Here is a 24,137-nt window from a genome sequence, read left to right on the forward strand (position 1 = left end):
ATGGATTTATGTTTCAGAAAGATGGCTTTTTAGAAGTATAGATGGGAAATGGATTGGGAGTAAATCGAATTCATGAGTATGAACTTCAGAGTTAGACGGACTGGGTTCAGGTCCTGGTTCTGCTACTCACTCCCTATATGACCTTAAGCAAGTTCTTGAACCTTTCTGTGGCTCGGGTTCATCTCTGTAAAATGTGCTCATAGACTATCTACATCCTAATGAGTGTGTCGCTTAAGTGATCTTTGTAAAGTCTTAGCATAGCGTTTCGCATATAGTAAGTTTCTAATGAAATTACCTATTATTGTTACAATGATGACAGAATCTGGCAGACCAGTTGGGGTTACCACAATAATCTAGGTGAGAGTTGATGGAGGCTTAAACCAAGGCAATAGAAATGAGCATGGAGATGTCCTAAATGTTTGTAAACATACCATATTAGGGATACTTTTGAGAGTGGAATGCGTACACATTAATAATGATACTAGAACAACAGGCATAAATTGGGAAGGGTGGTCACCCTTCACATTAGTCTTTTCTAAGTTCTGCTTCTAGATGTCCCTCACCAGCACCAGCAATGTTCAGCTTGTTTGATTGTAACATGCTGAAAGGAAATTTGTTGTTTTAATTTTTATTGGAGGCAGGAAGAAATCAACAAACACTAGGCATCCTCTCAGCTCAGAGTCTTTTCTGACCCAGTCTAGCTAGGATTTACCACTCAGCCCAACTGAACGTGCACGAGGGGAGGGCAGTCGTGTTCTTTCTCCTTCCGTCACTGTATTACCCACGTGTGAACTATAGGGAAGCAGGTCCTCCAGCCTTGATTTGCAGACCAGGTGGCTCAAACATCATGTCAACCTAAATGGCTTTCCTGTGTCTCCAAAACAGGGCTCAGTATCTCTCCCATATGCTCCCTACAGGCAAGTGTCATGTCCATCTGTCTTGTTCTAATATACCCAGCAACTGGTGCAGTGTCTGGCACCTAGCAGGAGCTGGATAAATGCCTACTGAACGCTGTGGTAGTATTCCTCAAGTCAGTATTCCCCATTTGTCCAGAGGTTGGCCAAGGGTCCTGTTCTATCCCTGATATACACAGACACTGTGTCTTCCACTTGGGTTTCATTAGGTCCTGGGTAGGAAGAGTCAATCAATTAGGACTTCCAGTGATGGGGGGTCACCATCTTCCTTGACAGAAGCCCCATCTTCATTAGCAACCAAAGTTTGCATGGCCAGGATGACCTTTCATAGCTTTACCTTAACACAGGGAATGGGGCAGGAAGACTCACGTTCTTGTTTGAGGTAAGTGGGGCAACACAAAAACATCTCCTAGTTGATCGCCATCATTCTCAGGATTCTTTCACTTTGGGCTTGTAGCAGCCCTGTCTCTGTTTCCCCCATCCCTTTGTAAGAGGAAGTTGGATTGCTCCCCAGGTCCTTTCCTCTGGACTGGTTTTCTTGGCTTTGCTTGGCTGTTTGGGGGTTTCAACTGAGCTAACAGAATGTTTTTTCCATTTATTTCCCAAGGAGCGAGCTATTGCTCCTAATTAGTCCTTCTCCAGCCCCTCCCCACCTCCACCCCCCATAGCACAACCTATAACAATTAGGGACTCACTTGGAGGTTTATTGGTGGAAGTACCGAAGCACCTTGTTATAAACACCATCTTACCTCTCCCATGGTCATCTGGGCCACAATAGGAAAAGAGCATTATAGAAGGTTGTAGCAAGTGGACTGAATGAAGCCTGGGAAGATGACCCTGTCTTGGCTAGGTGTTAGGGTCCCAGGAAGTTCTCTCCTAGGGAACTGGCTACAGGAGCCTGCAGGAAGTGCTCCTCTGGGTTCTCTTGTTCCCAGAGACTGTGGTTCAAGGTGGCTCTCATGGGTATATTCGAATTGACAGGGGATGCCACTGGAGAGGGTGTCTTGTCAGAGCAGTTGAAATTGTCTATTTCAGTGGTGGTATCGGTGTTTCTGGAGTAGCCCAGGATATCGGGGTCATTGAAAGCAATAGAAGAAAAAGAAAGCATTGTTAAGAATCTAATTTTGAAACTTTAAAAATTACGTCTTTTCCAGCATGAGTGCCTTGAACCTAGATCTAAATATGGAAATGATGGGCAGTGACAACACGTATTTATGGCATGAGGTACCTACAAGCAACTTGAGCAGAGAAAGCCAAGCGGGAGGGAGGCTGGAGCGAAGGCATCTCTGCTGAAGTGGAACAGATGCCCCTCCAAATCTTAAGCCTTGCTTTTATGTGTTGAGAATGTAACATGTTATGAGTCAAAGGCAAGACCTGAACCCACTGGGACCTGCCTGATGCCCACTATAGCCTGCCAGCTATCAGCATAAGTGCAAAGAAAACCTCAGACAGTTCTCCAAAACAATAACAACTGAAAAAATAATCACAACCACTTGTGTGTCTAGAAAAACACACACTGGGCTAAAATTTTTTAAAATTTTGATTTTAAGTGAAATACATGCTTATTTTAAATGAAAAACAAAACCTATAAAAAAGCACCCAAAAGAAAATAAAAATCACTCACACTTACAATTCAGAGATAAGTACAGTGAGGTTTTTTTTTTTCCCAATGAAATTAATTTTAGGGTTATTTAGCCAGAGACTGGCAATATGGCCTAATATCTAAAAATGTCTTTGCCACAAAACACCTAGAAATGCTGGATAAAATATAATCTACACAATTTTAAATGCATTGTTAAACTCACAAAAAGTAAAGTAAAAATCCCAGGGACCAAAATTAAAGATCAGTGAAGTATGAGCTAAAGTGGGGCTGCCTGAGGGACTGGCCAGTCTTGGTGACCCAGGCCTTGGGTTTTTATGGCCACGTGACACAGGAGATAAAGTCTTGGGCCAGAGCTAGGTAGGGCATTAACTGAGGTATTTACATAAGTCCAGGACTTTCAAAGCCACCTTCTCGGCACCAGAAAGAAATCTGGGACACCAGAAAGAAATCCATCCAGTGCGACAAGCTCATCTATATCAACTTGGATTCTGGGTCAAAAGAAAAGTCTCTGCTGAAAATTCTTATCTTTGGGACTGTCCCAATACTGGTTTGAGGTCTGAAACGATATATGGTACAAGAACTTCCAAGCTGAGAAACTAATATAAAAACTTTTGGGGCTTCCCTGGTGGCGCAGTGGTTGAGAGTCCGCCTGACGATGCAGGGGGCACGGGTTCGAGCGCTGGTTTGGGAAGATCCCATATGCCGCGGAGCAACTAAGCCCGTGTGCCACAACTACTGAAGGCCGCATGCCTAGAGCCCGTGCTCGGCAACAAGAGAAGCCACTGCAATGAGAAGCCCGCGCACTGCAGTGAAGAATAACCCCTGCTCTCCACAACTAGAGAAACCCGTGCACAGCAACGAAGACCCAATACAGGCAAAAATAAATAAATAAATAAAATTTACATTAAAAAAAAATTTTTTTTCCTCCTGAGCCAGTAATATCTCTGATATGGAATCAAACTTACAGTGGCTCTTTAGGGTTAACCCTTGCCCCTCCAATTTAGGCCAACATGAGTCCCACAGAAAAAGGCCTGTTTGAGAAAAGCTCAGATAAAATATTACAGCTACAGACAGCTCCAGGGCCCACAGGGTGTCAGTATCTGTGTGAGAGGAAGCAGAGAGAAGCAACAGGGCATCTGATGTGCCTGTAAACAGGAGAGCTCCTATATCTCCCGCAGCTTCTCAGTGGAAAGTGCAGCCAGCCAATTTGAGAAGAAGGAAACTGGAAGTAAGTGCAAGGGGTCCGTGGTACAGTCTGAAGAGGCTGGTGAAGTATGTGCCTTAAGAATTCTCAGAAACACCAGAACACTCTCCCTTGCAGGACGCGTCCTCAAACAAGGAAAAACCACTGGAAATGGAATCCAAATTGAGTAGGACAGGAACAATAAAAGCAAAGAAAAGAGAAAGGTCAGGGAAAGATAGGAGAGAGGAACACAGCCCTGGAATCGTAAAAAATACAAGGCCATAAACACTTCACAAAAATGACACAAGAGGGAGCTAGGGAGCCCAAACCAGAAAGCTGCCTTGACCAGCCCCTCACCCGCAAAGGTTCAGGAAAAACGTTCACATCAGAGATCATAATCCAAGGCAACACAAAATTATATAAGGAAGAAAGAGGTTGGGACTTCCCCAGCGGTCCAGTGGTTAAGACTCTGCCTGCCAATGCAGCAGGGTGCGGGTTCGATCCCTGGTTGGGAACTAAGATCCTGCATGCCGCCCAAGGCGGCCAAAAACTAAAAAAAGAAAAAAGAAAAGAGGCTATGAAGCATCATAAATCCTTACAGACAATGAATGCACACTAAAAAGATGTGCCTGCAAAACAAATGAAAAGTGCAACCTAGCATTTCAAAATGAGCTAAAAGAAGTTAAGACAAGGACAGAACATATGAAAGAACAACTAAGTCAGAATTTAAAAGATTTATAGGAATTCCCTGGTGGCCCAGTGTTCAGGACTCTGTGCTCTCACTGTCGAGGGCCGGCTTCAATCCCTGGTTGGGGAACTAAGATCCCACAAGCTGCGTGGTGCAGCCTAAAAAATAAAAATATAAATAAAAGATTTACAAATGTGGTGATAAAACTGAGAAAAGAATTAGACATTTCTAAAGAAATAAAAATTACTTCCTAAATGAAGCCTAAAGCCAGAAAGAACCCAAAAACAAACGAAGCAGATAATGGCTTAAGAGAAACAGAAGGGAAGAAGTAGGAGAGTTTCAAGAATAAAAAAGAGAAAGTGGCAGGTAATTAGATACGCAAAGATGATCCAACATACAAATAGTAAGAGTAGCCAAAGAGGAAAATTTTACATTATAATTCAAGAATACTATCTTGAAGTTGAAAAAAAAAAAAAGATTGGAAAGTACATATAAAGGTGCACCATGACCTGGGAGAACTGACCCAGCATGACCACAGCTGGGACCCTGCCCCAGAGCAAGGCTATGAAAGCATTGAGAGAGAGGCGGTGTGGAGAGTCCGTTGTACAGAGCTCCTCCTTCATTCCCCTCCAGCTGAACCACAGAGGCTTCCTGGGAACACCCAGAGACCTTGAGCAGTGGCCCCTGGGGTCTGGGAGACCCAGTAGGTGGCGGGGCACAACTCCCACCCAGGAAACAATGGAGGGTGGCAGAACCGGGAGAGCAGGTTTCTTTGATGACAGAGTGAAGAGGAGTTGCTTCTGTGTCTAGGAGGCACAGTCCTCCCTCCAGTAGCTGGTCAAAGTCTGAGAGGACATTTCCTGAGGACAAGATGTCAACTGTACCGGAGAGAAAGAGCCCGCCTCGAGCCACTGTAGACACTACCTGCAAGGACTCCCTTAAAGGTGAGGGGACTCTGACAGCTAGTGCCTGAGTGCATGGATGCCTGCAGAGCCAGGGCCTGAGGGGGGGGGCCTTGCATTGGGGTGAGGACTTCAAGGAACCCAAGAAAGCTCCTAAGAGAAAAAGCCAGCTTTAAAATCAGGAAACAGAAGGAGAGGAGTGAAGGTCCAGTCCCCACATGAAGGGCCATCTTAATATGAGGCCAAGCTGACTGAAGGGGGGTGATGTGATCACTTTAGAGTTTTGATAATTTTCAGGCACTGGATGTTTTAATTTCAGAACTGATGCTGCTTTTGCAGTTTAAAGGGACCAAAGAACTCTTATATTCTAAGAGGGAGCCCATATATGCTATGGGACCTGCTCAGAGACCAGCTTTTATCCAGGGGCAAGAAGACAACTTCTCCCGCTGAAAAAATTATAAAGGAAAGGAAAAAATTTTGCATTTTGATGATACCCTACAAGTTGTACTTCTTCAATGTATCGACTAAACAATCTTGCTTTGGTTTTCTATCTCTTGTTACAGAAAGAATCTAACACAACGACTTAGTAGATTAGTAAAACTTCGGAGCCAGCAGTGGTCTCCCATGTGGGTTAATGTCTATTCTGTCCATTTTACAGAATAGACAAGTGAGGCAAGGAGGCCTTGGGATTGTCTTACCCAAGGGACCCTTGCGAGTTGGGACTGGAGATAGTCAAAATATAACTCCATGAGCCTGCTTTATTAATTTATTCATCCCTCACTCCTTTTACTGAACACATTCCATATGAAAACACTAGGGTTTACCTAGGGACTATTAAGATCAATCAGCCACTGACCCTGTTCCCAAGGACAGGCTTATAATAAAATTAAGGGGACACGTCACATGCAAAGGTCTAAAGTGAAGAGAAGGAACTGAGATGGGTGGGCAGAGGGTGTCACTGACCGCCGCTCCCCACCCCCCACCCCTCCCCGCACCCTGGCTCTGTGCTGCGGGAAGGGATGCCAGCGCTGCCTGCACGGAGGACCCACCTGTCTGCTGTGAGCTGGGACCTTCCTGAGAGATTCGAGAAACAGTCACTGGTCTGCTCGGCTGCCAAGAGCTTTCATGGAGCTTTCACTGGACTGGCAGGATGACAGGAGGCTGCTTCCAGACTGGACGGAGAAATGTGCAGTCAGATGGCCAGGTCTGCTCCCTGACAGCACTTGGCTTCCTCGGGCCATAACCTTGAAGGAACTCACTTGTGTCTGCCAGCCTAGTCCTGGGAACCTGCTCCTTCAACATCAAGCCCTCGAATCATGAGACCAAAAATGGGGCCCTAGCAGGATCACCTCCTCTGCCTGACGGGCTGCTGTGGCTATCTGCCCAGAGCACAGGCTCTGAACCTTGTGAACCAGAGCAGCAGAGCTGACTTTCAAAGTCAGTGATAGAGTGCCTAAAGTATGCCACTTACATGAGACGAGGAAAGTGTTTCCATCCTGAAATCTGAAGGTTTAAGGTTATCCAATCTATCAAGCTTTTCCTTCCTGACCTTCTACCCTAGGCAGGTACTGGGAAAGCCTTCTATGGGTCAAAAGAAAAGAAAAGAAATCCTTAAATAAACTAAAAGGGAAAAGCAAATCCTTAGAGGAAATATTTGCAAAAACTTGAGATTAAAGGCTTAAAAATCCTGATATATAAAAAGCTCTGGTTTACAAATCAATTTAGAAAAATGCAAAGCTGCCAATAGAAAAATGGCCAAAGAACACAAGAGCCAATGCAAAAATAAAAAAGGTCAGTGTTCAAATTCATTGAAAAATCAGAGAATCCACTTTTTTTCAGCCTATCATACTAGAAAATTAAAATTTATACTTCTCAATTGTGATAAGGATACAGTGACACAGTCACTCATATTATTGGAGGGAGTATAATTTGGTAGGAACTTTCTGGAAATAATCTGGCAGTATGTATCAAGAGCCTTAAAAATGTCTGTACCCTTTGAATTCTGCTTCTAAAAATCAATTCTGAGAAAATAATCAGAAATGTGGACGATACATAAATGCTTGTTGTAGCATCAGTTACAATAATGAAAAGTCAGAAACAACTCTGAATGTTAAACAACTCTGAATGAAACAACTCTGAATGAATGATATTAGGGGAATGGTGAAGTAAATTTTAACCCATTCATACAACTGAATAACATGAAATTACCAAAATGATGTATATAAAGGGCTTCTAAAAGAAACGGGAAAATGCTTATGATATAATCTAAATTGGAAAAAAAGCAACATTCAGAAATGTATATATATTTAATGTCCTCAAATATATAAATTAAAAATTAAGATGAAAGAATAGAAGGAAATATGCCAAAATGTTCCAAGTGACTGCTTGGGGCTGGAGAGAAGTAGAGGTGATTTTTCTGTAATTTTCTGATTTTCTTCAGTGAGCATTATTCCTTTATAACACTGAAAAAAAAAACCAAAAACCCAGCAAAAAACAGCAAACGATTTTTAAGTGAGTGAAGTACTTTATAGCTCTTTTTTTGGAAAACAAAATTAATTTACTTTTTATGTCTGTAGACCTCAATTTGGTGTGTGTGTATCATTGACCCTTGAAAAAGAAGTCTGCTCATCCCCACACAACACTAGACTGTAATACCCATCAATTCTCGGGAGGTGATATGTTTCTGATTCCCAGCTGACCCTACGGATCTCTTGGCGGGACCTTGGTGAAACTTACTGTTTCGGTGGAGCTGCAGGGCAACTTGGGCACCAGGCAGTGAGAGAATTGGATTCTCGGGTCTTTTGTGGTGATAGACAGACCTCTCCGCAGAATTTTCACCAAGCGGATCCAGAAGTGAAACACAGCCTCTGGGTGTTTTTCGTGGAGCCTCAGGTAGTAGATCTTTTCAGTCACTGTCCTGACCCTCAGGATGCGTTGGAGCCGGTCGCAGATTCGTAGCTCCACGTACTTCAGTGGGAGAATCCTGGACACAATCAGGAAATTCCCATGGCAGAGGCATCAGTGATTTTAATCAACCAAGCTGGTGCCTTCCTAGAGCTTGGGTCAACCTCACTAGGTGCTCACCTCTGCTTGGGGGACACCCAAGGGAGAAAGCTCATGGTCTGAGAGTGGGAATGATCACTAAGACTGACTCTTCTCTGATGTCCAGGGCCTTAGTTATTAAAGAATCTGCCCACACCAATAACAATGGCTGAGAGTCGATGTATAATATCTCGTTTAGTCCTCACAACAACCCTTTGATGAAGGAAAGATAAGTAGTATTAATTCCATTTTACAGAATTTGAAACGGTGGCTCAGAGAAGCTAAGTGATTTACCCAAGTTTAGATCTTCTTAAGTAGGAAATGGAACTAAGGTTTTCTGCCTCTATTTTCAGGTCTCCTCCTCCCTAGATCCTGATTAACTGTGCTGAAAGATTAAGAAAATGGAAGGAGGTCTCCTATACATCCGGTATGTTTTTTTCAATCTCAACACCTCATAATCCTATTTGACTATCATATCGCTCACCTTTCTTTTTGAAAACCTCTAAGTCAATATTGACAAAATAATATAAGCAAAAGGAAGCCAAGATTCTCAAAAACTAGGCCGAGACAGGGATTGGTGCTCTACCACAGCACCAAGCACAGCACTTGGTACACATAGATACTAAGTAAATACTTGTTAAATGAATGAATGAAGTCTGTATAGTTCATCAGCTAAAGAACACTGTCCTTTCTTCTCAGTTAAAGTCCAGCAAAAACTAACACAACATTGTAAAGCAATTTTACTCCAATTAAAAAAAGAAAATTATGTTGCTAAAAAAAAACAACACAAAGGCCACAAAATAAAAAAATAAATAAGTAAAGTCCAGCTGCAAAACAACGCAGTCATTCATCCTGCCCCTTCCGGCCCCTCCCTCAAGCCTTTCTTTACCTGCTGAGGGTGATGACTGGGGCACTATCAGGTGTGCTCCAGGTGGAAAACTGACCCTGGGGCCAGGTGACATTGGCCATCAGGAGGACGTTGGGGAGTGGCAAGGAGGGCACCGAGGAGGTCACCCCGAGGATCACAGTGGTAGACCCGTCACAGACATCCATCCAGTTCCCGGGTTTAGCGACCTAGAAATCAGCCCCAGGCACATGGGTCAGAGAGAAGCAGAAGACAGGGGTGGAAGGTTACAGATGCTAGAAAACGGCTCTTCAACTTGGCGACAGGCTTAGAGCACCTGTACTTCTTGCAGGTGTGTGGCACACTGGACTGGGTCATGATCTGAATCTATCTTTCCTGTGGGTCTCCCCAGAGAGACTTAGAGTCCTTTGCATTTTACTAATTTTAAAAGGATGCACTAGTAAGAAGCCAGCACAGGTTCCTTCCTTCCTTCCTTCCTTCCTTTTTCTTTCTCTTTCTTTTTCTTCCTTCCTTCCTTCCTTTCTCTCTCTCTCTCTTTCTTCATTCATTCATTTATTGACTGTGTTGTGTCCCCGTTCCTGCATGCGGGCTTTGTCTAGTTGTGGCTAGTGGGGTCTACTCTTCGTTGCGGTGCGTGGGCTTCTCACTGCGGTGGCTTCTCTTGTTGCGGAGCACGGGCTCTAGGCGCGCGGGCTTCAGTAGTTGTGGCGTATGGGCTCCAGAGCACAGGCTCGGCAGTTGTGGAGCATGGACCCAGTTGCTCCGCGGCATGGAGGATCTTTCCGGAGCAGGGATCAGACCCGTGTCCCCTGCATTGGCAGGCAGACTCCTATCCACTGCGCCACCAGGGAAGCCCCAGCCCAGGTTTCTAATGGTCTGAAAGGGAGACTGTGAGAAGAAATTTCCAGAAGGGGAGGAGAGTGAGGAAAGAGCTGAGGGGAGCTTCTCCCAAGATGAAGGAGAGTGAGGGGAGCTTCTCCCAAGATGAGGGAGTGCCGGGCTTGTTGCTGGGTCTTGAGTGTAATAAGGACCTGTTCTCTTGCAGCACTCGGGGCTGTGGCAGGACAGGGAGATGGATGCCTGGCACTGGGGCACAGTGTCTCAGCTAAGACACCCCTACCTCACTCTCCAGGGCGGGCAGAGAAGCACCAGGTCTGTAGCCTCTAAGGAACCACAGGGACCAGGGTAAGGAACATCTGAGGAGTGACCCCTGCGTTCCCAAGACCAGAGGGCCTTCTCCCAATATCCTAGGCTTTGTAAGACCATCGGGGCCATTCACAGCCCGTGGTGGAACTGGGGACCAGGCGAAAGCCCCAGGAATGACTGAAATGTTAGTTCCCACAAGCCTGAGTAGATGGTGCCCCAAGAAAAGTGAATTTTGATTTTTGAAAAAAAAAAAAAAAGGAACATTTCTTGGAGCCCATGTTGTGGAATGAAATTCATATGTGCTACAAAACACAGAGGGCCACACACACTGAGAGTAATAAGTAAATGTTTGCGGGTGATGTTTCTTGGCGGTGACGATAGTGTCGGTGATGCTGAGGGGAGGGAAGGGAGGGAACAGCATAAGTTCAAGCCCGCTTTTAGCTCTGCCGAGGGCCAGCTTCAGCAAGCAGTCTTTCCCCCTCCCTGGCACAGTCTGATTCTCTTGCTGCCTGAGTCACCTAGCGTCCATCCAGAGAATCTAAACAGTTTTGATACTAGGCCAAAGAGAACATATTAGGAGAATAAACCTGCCGCCATCATCTCACACCCAAGGACATGACTAGAATTTGATATCGTGAGTCTGGATTTCCCACGATACTGCTAATTCTCCTCTGAGTGTGTGTTAGGCATGAGCACGCCCCCCCCCACGCCCCCCCATGCTGCCAGCTGATTGCCCAGCTCTGCAGCTCCCTGGGGCGGTGCAGGGACCAGAGAGCACCCGGAGCCATGAAACTTTGGGGGACCTCGTCAGAGAGTAGCTCGCTGCTCTGTGAATTCAACTCCACCGAATGGATTCCTGACTGCAGACCCTCCCGTGCATTATAGCCTCCTGCCTTCACCCAGGAACCTGAAGTCCCTCTGCCTGGAAGGTCCTCCCCCTGCTCTTCTACCAAAGCCTCAGCAAGACCTCAAAGAACGGCTTACGACCCCGTCTTCTGGGAAGCCTTCCACAACTGCCCAGCTTGAAGGAGTGCTCTGCTCGTGCTCTGGGGTTCAGCTAGTCCAAACCCTCTGACGCCGAGCTTTCTTAACAGCTACCATTTTATACTATGTCCTTTAAACCTACAAATTCACAAGCTTCTTGTCCAGGGACACTATCTGATCTCTCTTTGCATCTCCTGCCTCTCACACAGCTTGCTGACTGGTTATGCCATACCTGCAACGGAGCACAGGTGGTCACCAGCCAGACCACTGGAGGGAAGCGGGTAGCACCTTGGTGAGATGTCACACGGATTGAAATGACCGCCCTGCACTCCTGGTGTCTCCATGCTTCCCAGGCCACAAACACTCACTTCCATAGGTCATATTACTACTCTTCTGGGGGATGGTAGAATCTGGGCAAGGCTAATTTATCCAGGGACCTTGGTCTCAGGCAAGGGTATTTGTATAATAATATCCCAGAAAGAAGGTTGGGTTTCAGAGCAGGGATTCCTACAGCTGCTTTCATCCCCTCTAATCTGCCAGTGTGGACTAGCGGCCCCAGGAGGGTGCCTATGAACCCTGCCTGGAGAGTGGGTTCTGCTCTCTCCTTCTGCAGGTGTAACTCTATTTCCCGAAAGCATTTGACCTGCAGGGAGTCCCGTGATGCTGTGGGCACAAACTGAGGTGAACTTGGGACCCAGACCCTCTCGTTTCTCTGGCTTTCCTGGCTTCTTCCTCCTCCCCAGGGCTTTCAAAGGCCTTGGCATCTTTGGACCAATCCCCGGGAACAGGTTTGGAAAGGGAAGGAGAGCTGGCCCTGAGCTGCACAAGGGTACCTGGATAAAGTTGCTTTCAAACACCACCGAGTCAGAGAACAAGTTGAATTCTGGAGAATGAATCAGCTGACAGAGGAGGCCGTCTTCCACCCCAAGTTCCACTCCAGGGCCTGGTTCCATGACCTCAGGTGGGAGGCTCCTAATTTTACTCATTGGTTCTTGGGAAGGATGGGCTGGGGAACATCCCTGGGGCTCCACTCAGACCCAGCCCAGCTCCACGGTGTTGGTGTGAACACCACTCCCCCACCTCCCCTCCTGACTTACCGGCTGTCCCCCAGGCTGGGAAGGACCTGTCAGCTCACAATGGCAGGAATGACATCAGGGAATGTGACGGGTAACAACAGGAAAGGGGAAAAAAAAGAAGAGGCAAGGAAGGACTGGGGAGTGAGCAGGGTGTTTTTCTCCCCTTTCCTACTCACTACAAACTAGCAATAATGTAGCCTGCTCCATTTTGTTTTTGTTTTTTGGGGGGTTTTTTTGCGGTATGCGGGCCTCTCACTGTTGTGGCCTCTCCCCTTGCGGAGCACAGGCTCCGGACGCGCAGGCTCAGCGGCCATGGCTCACGGGCCTAGCTGCTCCACGGCATGTGGGATCTTCCCGGACCGGGGCACGAACCCATGTCCCCTGCATCAGCAGGCAGACTCTCAACCACTGCGCCACCAGGGAAGTCCAGCCTGCTCCATTTTTCAGTCAATCTCCCCACACACAAGGAAAACAATTCTCCCAAGATTATGGCCAGACTGCGAGCTGCACAGCAGCAAGGGAGGCTATCAGGAAATCCACAGCCTTCAATCCTCCCCACTCAGGGCGAAGCCTCTCACAAAAATTTTCTCTGTAAATGTGACCTGTTCGCCTGATGTCAGGCCCTCACTGGGCCAGGAGAGCTCAGGATGGGGCCCGCAGTTCAGCCCAATCTTCCCTCCCCCATCTCATGGGATAATTTTCTTTTTTGTTTCTTTTTTCTTTTTTTTTTAACACCAGGCTATTAACAAACCAAAGAGGTTTATTTATTTGGAAACTGTGAGCAAATGAGGAAGTTGTGATACAGTGTATGCTGGAGCATCACAAAAAAGACCATGAGAACCAACTGTTAAATCTCCAGGAATTTTCATGAGTCAGTTGTTAAACACAGCCATTGTTAAACGCCATGTTTTTTAACGCCATGTTTTTAACGCCATGCTGGGAGTTACTTACACCATGGAAATCAGCCAATGCTACAAATTTGGCCTTGATTTATTGTTGTTTTGATTGTCTAAGGTGATAGAGTAAATGCCAATGATGCTGATTAAAAGTGTGTCTGTAGCTGTTATATTGTGGGCACCAAAAAAAAAAAAAGAAATCTGAGGAAATGATCTTCCAGTATTTGAAAGGTATTATCTAAATTAGTAAAGAAGTTGCTTGTCTTTAACATTAACAGATCAATTCCAACATGCAACTGTATTTCACATTCCCCTTATTCATTAATGTAAGTGGAAAAATCAGCCAACATTCATGTCAGAACTACACTGGCTTGTCAGTTACATAGGTTGGCTAGGAATACAAAGTTTGACAAAAATCCATGAAAGCTTTCTATGAAAATCAATTGGCTATCTGAAAATTACAATAAAGAGTATTGTATATTCTATTGTTAGTTGTAAATTGTGTGCTATGTATAAAGTAAATTTTATTAAGTAAAATTTTATAAAGTAAAATTTACTAAGAAAAAATTCATGTATACTGGACTTCCCTGGTGGTGCGGTGGTTGAGAATCCGCCTGCCAATGCAGGGAACACGGGTTCAAGCCCTGGTCCGGGAGGATCCCACACGCTGCGGAGCAACTAAGCCCGTGCGCCACAACTACTGAGCCTGCGCTCTAGAGCCCATGAGCCACAACTACTGAGCCCATGTGCCGCAACTACTGAAGCCCACGTGCCTAGAGCCCATGCTCCACAACAAGAGAACCCACCGCAATGAGAAGCCCATGCACTGCAATGAAGAGTAGCCCCTGCTCGCCATAACTAGAGAAAGCCTGCACCCAGCAATGAGAACCCAGTGCAGCCAAAAAATAAACAAAGAAATTTATTAATAAACAAAACAAAACATGTATACTTAGACGTATTATACATATATATTTTCCCTCGGAAAGCTGGTTGTTAAACATTTACTATCACACCATTGTGGTGGCACCAACTCCTCCCCTCCCACTGCAGTCTCCTGTCCCTAGTATCAGGACAAGAAACTTTCACTTAAAGACTTCTTCAGGTTGCATGAAGTTGAGGAGGGATGAGCCATCAGTTATCCCTCTCAGACTTCAGCTGTACAGCTACAGGCTCTCTCACTTTGGCGCTTATTCAAGGAAAAAGCCAAGGGGTTAAGTTAGTTCTCTTGTCTTTTAGACTCTCAAGACACACACTGCTGTAGTCCACACACGACCGGGGTTAAATCTCCTGGTGTTTCTCTTATCATCAGGAGGGAAACTTGCTTCTCACTGTTTTCCCAAAGCTGTTGCATCAGAAGCAGGAGCTTATATCTCATTAGCTCATTTCTTCTTAAGACTTGCTCATTAGAAGAGAAAACTTTTCCTTTTTATTGATGCAATGTCTATAATACCAGGCATCTAAACATTCCAACACACTTAAGGTTATTTCTTTTGCTTTCTTAATTACAGTGCTCTCTGTGCTTGACATTTTTCTCCTTTCCTTGTAACAAAAAATAGGAAATTTCTCTTACAATGTTTGTAGCATAAACCAAAAATTTAAATGACACAGAGAACATCAGTATGACCACATGTGCTAGAGTACCTCACTTGTGTAGAAAGTTCTAGTGTGAAATAAGTAGAATATTCACTGCAACATTGTTTGCAGTAACAAAAACCCATCAACAGGGCACCAGTTAAATTATGATACAAACCCTAACCTTAACTCTAACCATAACCCATATGATGTAATTTTTTTTTAAATTTATTTTTGGCTGCGTTGGGTCTTCATTACTGCATGCGGGCTTTCTCTAGTTGTGGCTTGCGGGCTCTAGAGCGCAGGCTCAGTAGTTGTGGCGCTCCAGCTCAGTTGCTCTGCAGCATGTGGGATCTTCCCGGAACAGGGATAGAACCCATGTCCCCTGCATTGGCAGGCAGATTCTTAACTACTGCGCCACCAGGGAAGTCCTGATGTAATGTTTTGCAGCCAATGAAAGAATAAGGTAGCTTTATACATACTGATATGGAATGATTACCAAGACCTATTAAGTTAAAACAAGATGCAGAACAGTATATCTAGTATGCTATCACTTGGGTAAAAAGAATTTTAAAAGAATATATATCCATATATTCTTTGAACATGCTTGAACATGCCCAGAAATTTCTGGGAGGATAAAAATGCGGTTGCCTTGGGAGGGGTAGGGCATTGGTAACTGTGGTGAAAAAAAGGACTTATTTTTCACAGTACACATATTTTTGTTGGTTTGAGTTATTTACTATGAGCCTGTATTTCCTCTTTAAATAAATAAATTTTAAAATAAAAAGCGTTAAAGAAATATCCTGTGTATGGCTCTACAAATATTTACTGAGAAGCTACTATGTACAAGGTATGCCACATACTGGAAGAATCACTACAACACTAAATGTAGTCTGATCAGAGTTGTGGACATGGTCAGGGCTGTCTTAGCTACATATTTGAAGAAATAAGGGTGGGAACCTTTCCAAATATAATAAAAAATGTAGACCTATATCTATACAAAGAATAAGAACATTATAAACTGTAAATATGTAAGTAAAATTTTAAAATATATATTGCATATAATTTTTAAAGTTCTTTAAATAACAATTGTTTAAAAATTACAACAATGTAATATGTAACATCAAATTTGGAACACATGTAGAAGTAACATACATGACAAGAATGGCACAGAGGATGAGAAGGAAGAAATAAAAGTGTACTGTTGCATGACTCTGACATTATACATGAAGTAGTATAATACTACTTGAAGGTAGACTATAATAAGTTAAAGATGTCTATTGTAAACCCTAGAATACAGGAACCATTAAAAAAAATTAAACAGAAAGGTATAACTGACAAATCAATAGTGGAGGTAAAATAGAACACTGAAGAATTCTCAGTTAATCCAAAAGAAGAAAGAAAAGAAGAAAAAATGAAACAAAGAACAGAAGAAACTTAGCAAAAAGAATAACAAGATGATAGATTTAAACTCAACTTTATTGATAATTATAATAAATGTAAATAGCCTAAATACTCCAGTTAAAAATCATATATTGGGACTTCCCTGGTGGGGCAATGGATAAGACTCTGTGCTCCCAATGCAGAGGGCCTGGGTTCAATCCCTGGTCAGGGAACTAGATCCCACATGCATACCGCAACAAAGAGTTCACATGCCACAACTAAGGAGCCCGCCTGCCACAACTAAGACCTGGTGCAACCAAATAAATAAATACATAAATATTTTTAAAAAATCACATATTGTCCGTATAAAAAACACAGCTATGTACAAGAAATCCACTTAAAATATAAAGAAATAAGTTAAAAAGTCAAAGGCTAGAGTAAGATAAACTACACAGTCACTAATCATATGTCAGCTGGAGTGGCTATATTAATAACATACAAAGAGGACTCCACGACAAGGAATAATACAAGTAATAAAGGACATTTTTAAAAGATAAAGAGGTTAATTTATTAAGACAAAACAAACCTAAATGTATATACATCCAATAACACAGTTTCAAAGGCATGAAAACAAAAACTGATAGAACTAAAAGGAGAAATAGACGAATCCATAATTAGGGTCGGATATCTCATCATTCCTTTCTCAGAAATTCACAGAACAAGTAGACAGAAAAATCAATAAGAATACAGAACACTTGAATAACTATTAACTAACTTTATTTAATTGATACTTAGAGAACACTTCACTCAACAATAGCAGAATCCACATTATTTTCAAGTGTACATTAAACATTCACCAAGGGACTTCCCTGGTGGCACAGTGGTTAAGAATCTGCCTGCCAATGCAGGGGACATGGGTTCGATCCCTGGTCTGGGAAGACCCCACATGCCACAGAGCAACTACTGAGCCTGCGCTCTAGATCCCGTGAGTCACAACTACTGAGCCCACACACCACAACTACTGAAGCCTGCGTGCCTAGAGCCTGTTCTCTGCAACAAGAGAAGCCACCACAATGAGAAGCCCGTGAACCACAATGAAGAGTAGCCCCCGCTCGCCACAACTAGAGAAAGCCCACATGCAACAACAAAGACCCAATGCAGCCAAAAATAAAATAAAAATAAATAAATTTATTTTAAAAAATTCACCAAGGTATACCATACGCTGAGCCATAAAACAAGTCTTGATAAATTTTAAATAATTAAGATTACAGGGGGTATGTTTTCTTATAATGGAATTAAATTGAACATCAATAAAAGAAAAATATTTGGAAATGTCAAGTTATTTGCAAATTAAACAACATATTTCTAAATAACCCATCACTGAAGAAAAAATCACAAGGGAAATTATAAAATATTTTTCATAAAATGAAAACACAATATATCAAAAAATTTGAGATGCAACTAAAGCAGTGCTTAGAGGGAAAATTATAGCTTTATATGCTCATAGCAGAAGTCCAAAAATTGGTTATCTAAGCTCCATCTAAAAAAGCTAGAAAAAAGAACAAATTAAATTAAATAGAATGAAGTAAATAATAAAGAGAAGAAATTGATGAAATAGAAAATGGACAGAGAAAAATCAATGAAACCAAAAGTTAAAATTTTTTTAAAGAGCAATAAAATTTATAAAAATTGAGAAACCTGTAGCTAGCAGGGTCTAAAATAAAGAGAAAAAACACAAATTGCCAATCCAGAAAAGAGGAGATAACACTACAGAGCTTGGGGATTTTAAAAGTATAATAAGGAAATAGTTTTAATAACTTAATGCCAATAAATTTGGCAACTTAGGGCTTCCCTGGTGGCGCAGTGGTTGAGAGTCTGCCTGCCGATGCAGGGGACACGGGTTCATGACCCGGTCCGGGAAGATCCCACATGCAGCGGAGCAGCTGGGCCCGTGAGCCATGGCTGCTGAGCCTGCGCGTCCGGAGCCTGTGCTCCGCAACAGGAGAGGCCACAACAGTGAAAGGCCCGTGTACCGCAAAAAAAAAAAAAAATTCGGCAACTTAGATGTGCTATACAAATGGCATCACATAGAAATTACTAAAACTGACTTAGAAAAAACTTTGACTTTTATTTATTATATTTTTAAAATTTATTTTTATTTATTTATTATTTTTTGGCTGTGTTGGGTCTTTGTTGCTGCACTCAGGCTTTCTCTAGTTGCGGCTAGCAGGGGCTACTCTTCATTGCAGTGCACAGGCTTCTCATTGTGGTGGCTTCTCTTGTTGCGGAGCATGGGCTCCAGAGTGTGTGGGCTTCAGCAGATGTGGCGCGTGGGCTCAGTAGTTGTGACTCATGGGCTCTGGAGCGCAGGCTCAGTAGTTGTGGCGCACGGGTTTAGTTGCTCTGCAGCATGTGGGATCTTCCCGGACCAGGGCTTGAACCCGTGTCTCCTGCATTGGCAGGGCGGATTCTTAACCACTGCGCCACCAGGGAAGCCCCTTTCACTGACTTCTAAAAAACTGATTTAGGAAAAATCAAATATATGCATCCATCAAAGATACTGAATTTGTTATCGCACCACAAATAAAACTTTAGGCCCACACAGCTTCACTGGAGGAGCCTATCAAACATTTAAGGAATAATGTCAATGTAATACAAACTCAGGAAACAGAGTAGGAAATAGTTCTCAACTTGTTTTATGAATCCAGCATTACCAAAACGAGATAAAGACAATGCAAGAAAAGAAAGCAACACACCTCAGACCAGCATTGCTTGTGAACATAGACACAAAATTCCTTATCAACACCACAGAAGGAGAGATATATCATGTTCATGAACTAGAAGATTCAATATTAAGATGACAATTCACCCCAAATTGATCTGTAGATTCAATAAAATCCCAATCGAAATTCCAGAAGGCTGGGACTTCCCTGGTGGCGCAGTGCTTAAGAATCCGCCTGCCAATGCAGGGGTCAGGGGTTCGATCCCTCGTCCAGGAAGATCCCACATGCCGCAGAGCAACTAAGCCCGTGTGCCACAACTACTGAGCCTGCGTTCTAGAGCCCACAAGCCACAACTACCGAGCCTGCGTGCCACAACTCCTAAAGCCCAGGCGCCTAGAGCCCATGCTCCACAAAAAGAGAAGCCACAGCAGTGAGAAGCACGTGCACCACAAGAGTAGCACATGCACCACAAGAGTAGCCCCCGCTCACTGCAACTAGAGAAAGCCCACGTGCAGCAACGAAGACCCAACGCAGCCAAAAATAAAATGAATAAATAAATTTATTTTTAAAAAGTCCAGAAGTCTTTTAAAAATAGACATTATAAAAGGAAAAGATTGATTATAGGCATTTTTAAAAATAAAATTTTGAACAAGTAACACATTCACACATACAAACATCAAAAAGTATCAAAAGGGAGACGAAGAGTCTCCTTCCCACCCCTGTCATTGGCTCAGTTCCCATCTTTCTCCCACAATGAAGCCATTGCTGTCATCTCTCGTTTTTCTTTTTAGACAATGTTTCTACATATTTATGCCAATATAGTACATTTAACTTTTCCTACCCCTTCTTACATAAATATTCTAATTCTAATAAGTCTTATGAATATAACGTTCTCCAATTTAGAATTCCTCAGATTACATAAAACTACCTGCTTTTATCAATTATTTAATTCTGCATTTCATATTAAGCAAAAGGGGAAAAGGAGTCCAAATTGACCTCATACTTTTACAATATAGATATGCCTGATGTGTATGGACAAGGTCTAGGAGAAAAGGGTAATAAAAAAAAAACCGTAATAAAGACAGCATTCAAGTGATGAATTATGAGTTAAGTTGGTATATGTTTGCCATGTAAAGCAAGTCAAGTTTGTTGGCATTACTGATATTCTATGAGCAAAGCAGCATGTAAAATAAACATCGTAAGTTATAGCCATTTTATAATTTTAATTTTGTTACAGGAAGTTTGCTTAGAAACAAAATCTCACATGTGCCCACATAAGAATTACCTCAGGGGTGAAAAAGCTCACTGTTGACCTATTTTGCTGTAGTGAATTTTGAGGAATCCTTGAAAACGAAAAAAAAATCGTGCTGTAGACAAAAGAGCTGCATACTGGAAATATGGACCACCAATTAATTCAGTGATATTGTCTAAGTCATTTAGTTTCCTTCTATTTCCTCTGTAGTAAAATGAAAAGACGCCGTCCAATACACTAGCCACTAGCCACATGTGATTACTGAGCACTTGAAATGTGGCTAATCGAAATGCAGAAGTGTTGTAAGTATAAAATACTCACCAGTACAAATACACACTTAGTACAAAAATAAAAGAATGTAAGACATCTCATTAATAACTTTTTATGTTGATTACATATTGAAATATTTTTAATATATTGGGTTAACTAAAATTTGTTTAAAATACCTTTTCCTATTTTTCTTTTCAATGTGACGACCACTAGACAATTTTAAATAATATATGTGGCTTGCGTTATATCTTTACTGGACAGTGCTAAACTAGATCATATCTTCCAGTCCTTAATCTTCTGATACCTACCTTAAGCTTTAGCTGCTGCCCTTCAAACCCAGAAAGCATCACACAGCATACACTTGAAGTATTTCCTTCCTTTCCTTCCATTCCATGAGATAGCACTAGAGTTAAGGTTTCAAGCTAATAATTAATATATATTTAAAAATATTTAAATACATGCACTTTTCTAAATATGTTGTGCTTAGTTTCATCTCCATGCCCTTCCTCACACTGTTTGCTCTACTGGGAAACTTTTTCCTAACTCGATAGCCTATTCATTTTTTAAAATTCAGATCCTCTGGGAATTCCCTGGCAGTCCAGTGGTTGGGACTCGGCGCTTTCACTGCCGTGGGCCAGATTCAGTCCCTGGTCAGGGAACTAAAATCCTGCAAGCCACATGGTTTGGCCAAAATAAAAAGATTAAAAATTAAATAAAATAAAATTCAGATCCTCTAAGAAGCTTTTCCTTAACATCCATCTCCTGCCGTAAATAACTTTACATAGCCACTGTCCTATACACATTATTCTATAATACAACCATGAAATATTATGTTTATATGCATCCCCCCTTTCATCTTGTGTATGTTATCTGAGGTAGGTAGTGATGAGCTCTTAGTCAATGCCTGGCTGGCACCCAGTAGGGGCTGTAAGCAATGTATCAGTCAGGATAGGCAAAGTTAGCAAAAAAACCCTACGTCACAGTAGCTTAAGACAACAAAGGTTTTTTTCTCATGTACACTACATATTCATCAGGAACCAGTTGAGAGCTCTACTCCATGGCATCCTCACTCCAGGACCTACACTAATGAACAGTTCCATTTGGAGCATTGCTGGTCACTGTGGCAGAAGGAAAAAGAGGGCTTTGAGGTTTTTGAACCTGTGCTTAAATGCTCCAACCTAGAACTGACACAAGTCACTTCTACTCACAGCTTATTGGCTGGAACTAATTACATGACCCCATCCAACCACAAGGATGTCAGGAAGTACGATTCTATCATGTGCTTGGAAGACAAGGGCAGAAATATTTGGGGAACATTAATGAGGACTACTAATGACCCTGCTAGTCAGTATTATCTCCCAGCTCACTATTCCTCGGCAGGTGGAATATATTCACTATATGTTCCCCCCCACCAAAGGAAACAACCCAAGAGTTCCCTATAGTCACAACGTCAAGTTCAAATTAAAGAATCTGAGTGATGCACAGTAGTTCCTATACCAGTTTCAGATGTGGCGTGAGCTAGAGAACTATAATCTAAAAAGACAAGCCATGTGCTACACACCTAATATACACTGGTGGAACAGGGACAGGATAAATGCAGTAAGGAGAGAGGGGACAAGTGGGAGACACAGCAGCCTAGTGATTGTGATGTTCCACTCTGCAGATGTGATGAAAGCCCCTTACCCTGAGGGAAGGGAATATTTCTTGACTAGCCCCCAATTCTTTTTCTTGGTAGGGCATCCTTAGGCAATTGTTCTGTTTGAAGCTGCGAAGATTTCAGGGTTGTTGTTGCAGCATAACCTAATTTGACCTGACTGATATGGAGATTGGAATCTAAAGGGGGGTGTTGCATACTACAAAAAAACAAAAACAAAAAACCCTAATATGTATGACAATAACATGTGGAGGGCAGCAGAGAAATCTTATTGGAGGCTGGAAGGATGGCAATCCATGTCATATAGTAGCAAAGTATTTGGTAAAACTGTTGCCTGCAGTAACTTAGAAGTCATACTTTAATAATCTACCTAATAAACTAGGAGAAAGCATCAGGTAACAGAATTTTAGCAGCAGGAATTGTATACAATTGGTTGCATTGACAAAGCACTGCAGGATGAGTTCAGAAGAGAACTGGCCAGCTTACAAGTAGCCATAGGGATCCAGAGAGACTACGGAAATCATACTGGTTCACAGAAGCAACTGCTTCTCATCCCTAAGTGGGAATAGATAAAATGGAGAAATGTTTGGAGTGACAAAAGTCACTCATATGACAATTCAAACTCTAGTGACAATTCAAACTCAGCTTTGTAGAGAGGGTGACCAACCGTCCGGGTTTGCCCAGAACTGTCCGAGTTTTAACACTGAAAGTCCTGCAACCCTGCCAGGCACAGGGACAGTTGCTTACCCTACTCATAAGAAAGATCAAAACAACAGTATGGCCATCATATCTTTTTTAAAACCTCTGAGCAGTTTAAATTGTTTTAGAGCCAAGACCTCATTAAGGCTGTGGCACCCAGTAAACCATTTCAATTAAGCTAAACTGCTTGGGGAAGAGACTTCAGGTGCAGCTCTCCAACTGAAAAGATCAAAATGCCCCAAAGTAATTGGGGAAGCATGAGAATGAGAAAAGACATCAAATTTAAGAAATGTGTCTAGAAAAGGGCAGCTACTGTCACATGACACTGCCTGAAATCAGAGATAAAAAGCCAACTATATTTTTGAGAGTACTCTGTTACCAACACAAGGCACATAAGCCCAGCCAACCACAAAAGACCAGGGAGTACAATCTTATCATGTGCCCAGAAGGTGGGAAGCTGGAAATATTTGTAAACAGCTCTAATGACTACCATAGTGCAATAAATGATGCCCAAACCACTGGTTTCTAGGGTAGTGGCACTTAAGCTTAAGAACACTCAGGAAGTAAAACTGACTTAGCAGAGGACACCATGCACCATTCTTACCCTTTGGCAAAAGTAAATCAAACTCACCGTAAACAAAATGATGTGTACACCAACACGAGTGTGTAAATTACCATAGGCAGAGGAGGGAATGTGCTTCAACATGGGGTGGGGATGGAGGAGGGGTGAATTGAAGGAAAAAAAAAAAAGACCTCTATTTTTATGGAAAGGCCAAGTCGCTAGGTCTGGGAGAGCAGAAACAATCATCTGTGAGGTCCACACATTTTACCAGCTGACCTGGAGAACAATCGGAACTGAGTAGTCAGTCTGGTGGATAAGAACGCAGACAAAAAAGCCATGGCCTGCTGGACTGGTAGTCTTCTTTTCTCCAGAGACTGAAGGTGAGGGGCTGGAAGAAATGATCATTTTTCTTTTTCTTTAGATATGGACAGAGTCAAGAGAGAACTATAATGGCCTTGGCCTAGGCTCAGAAAACTGGTTAATACAGGGCAGACCCAAGCACGCCGGCCTCCAAGTTCAGAGGTTTATTTACCTTGTATTTTTTTTGTTTGGTTTGGTTTTTTGGCCACACCATGAGGCATGTGGGACCTTAGTTCCCCAACCAGGGATCGAACCCACGATCCCTGCACTGGGAGCACAGAACCTTAACCACTGGACCACCAGGGAAATCCCTACTTTATATTTTAAACAAAGCGTTTTATGTACTTTCCTGCTCCAAAGTTT

The 24,137-nt window shown here is 42.8% G+C and overlaps 1 protein-coding gene across 1 annotated transcript; it reads right to left on the bottom strand.

Annotated features, from left to right (window-relative positions):
• Positions 1 to 1,445: 1,445 nt before the first annotated feature.
• GARIN1A (golgi associated RAB2 interactor 1A) lies at positions 1,446 to 24,113 on the bottom strand. Its single transcript, XM_022581767.2, is given in 6 exon segments — positions 1,446 to 1,966; positions 6,340 to 6,410; positions 6,412 to 6,462; positions 8,027 to 8,273; positions 9,222 to 9,406; positions 12,161 to 24,113. Coding segments are annotated over 6 exon segments (906 nt in total). The 5' UTR covers positions 12,314 to 24,113; the 3' UTR covers positions 1,446 to 1,767.
• Positions 24,114 to 24,137: the final 24 nt, after the last annotated feature.

This window comes from Delphinapterus leucas, chromosome 9 (genome assembly GCF_059928025.1).
Source record: "Delphinapterus leucas isolate spDelLeu-1000000601 "Yukka" chromosome 9, BTC_Dleu_Yukka2, whole genome shotgun sequence".
In the NCBI taxonomy this organism is placed as follows: domain Eukaryota; kingdom Metazoa; phylum Chordata; class Mammalia; order Artiodactyla; family Monodontidae; genus Delphinapterus; species Delphinapterus leucas.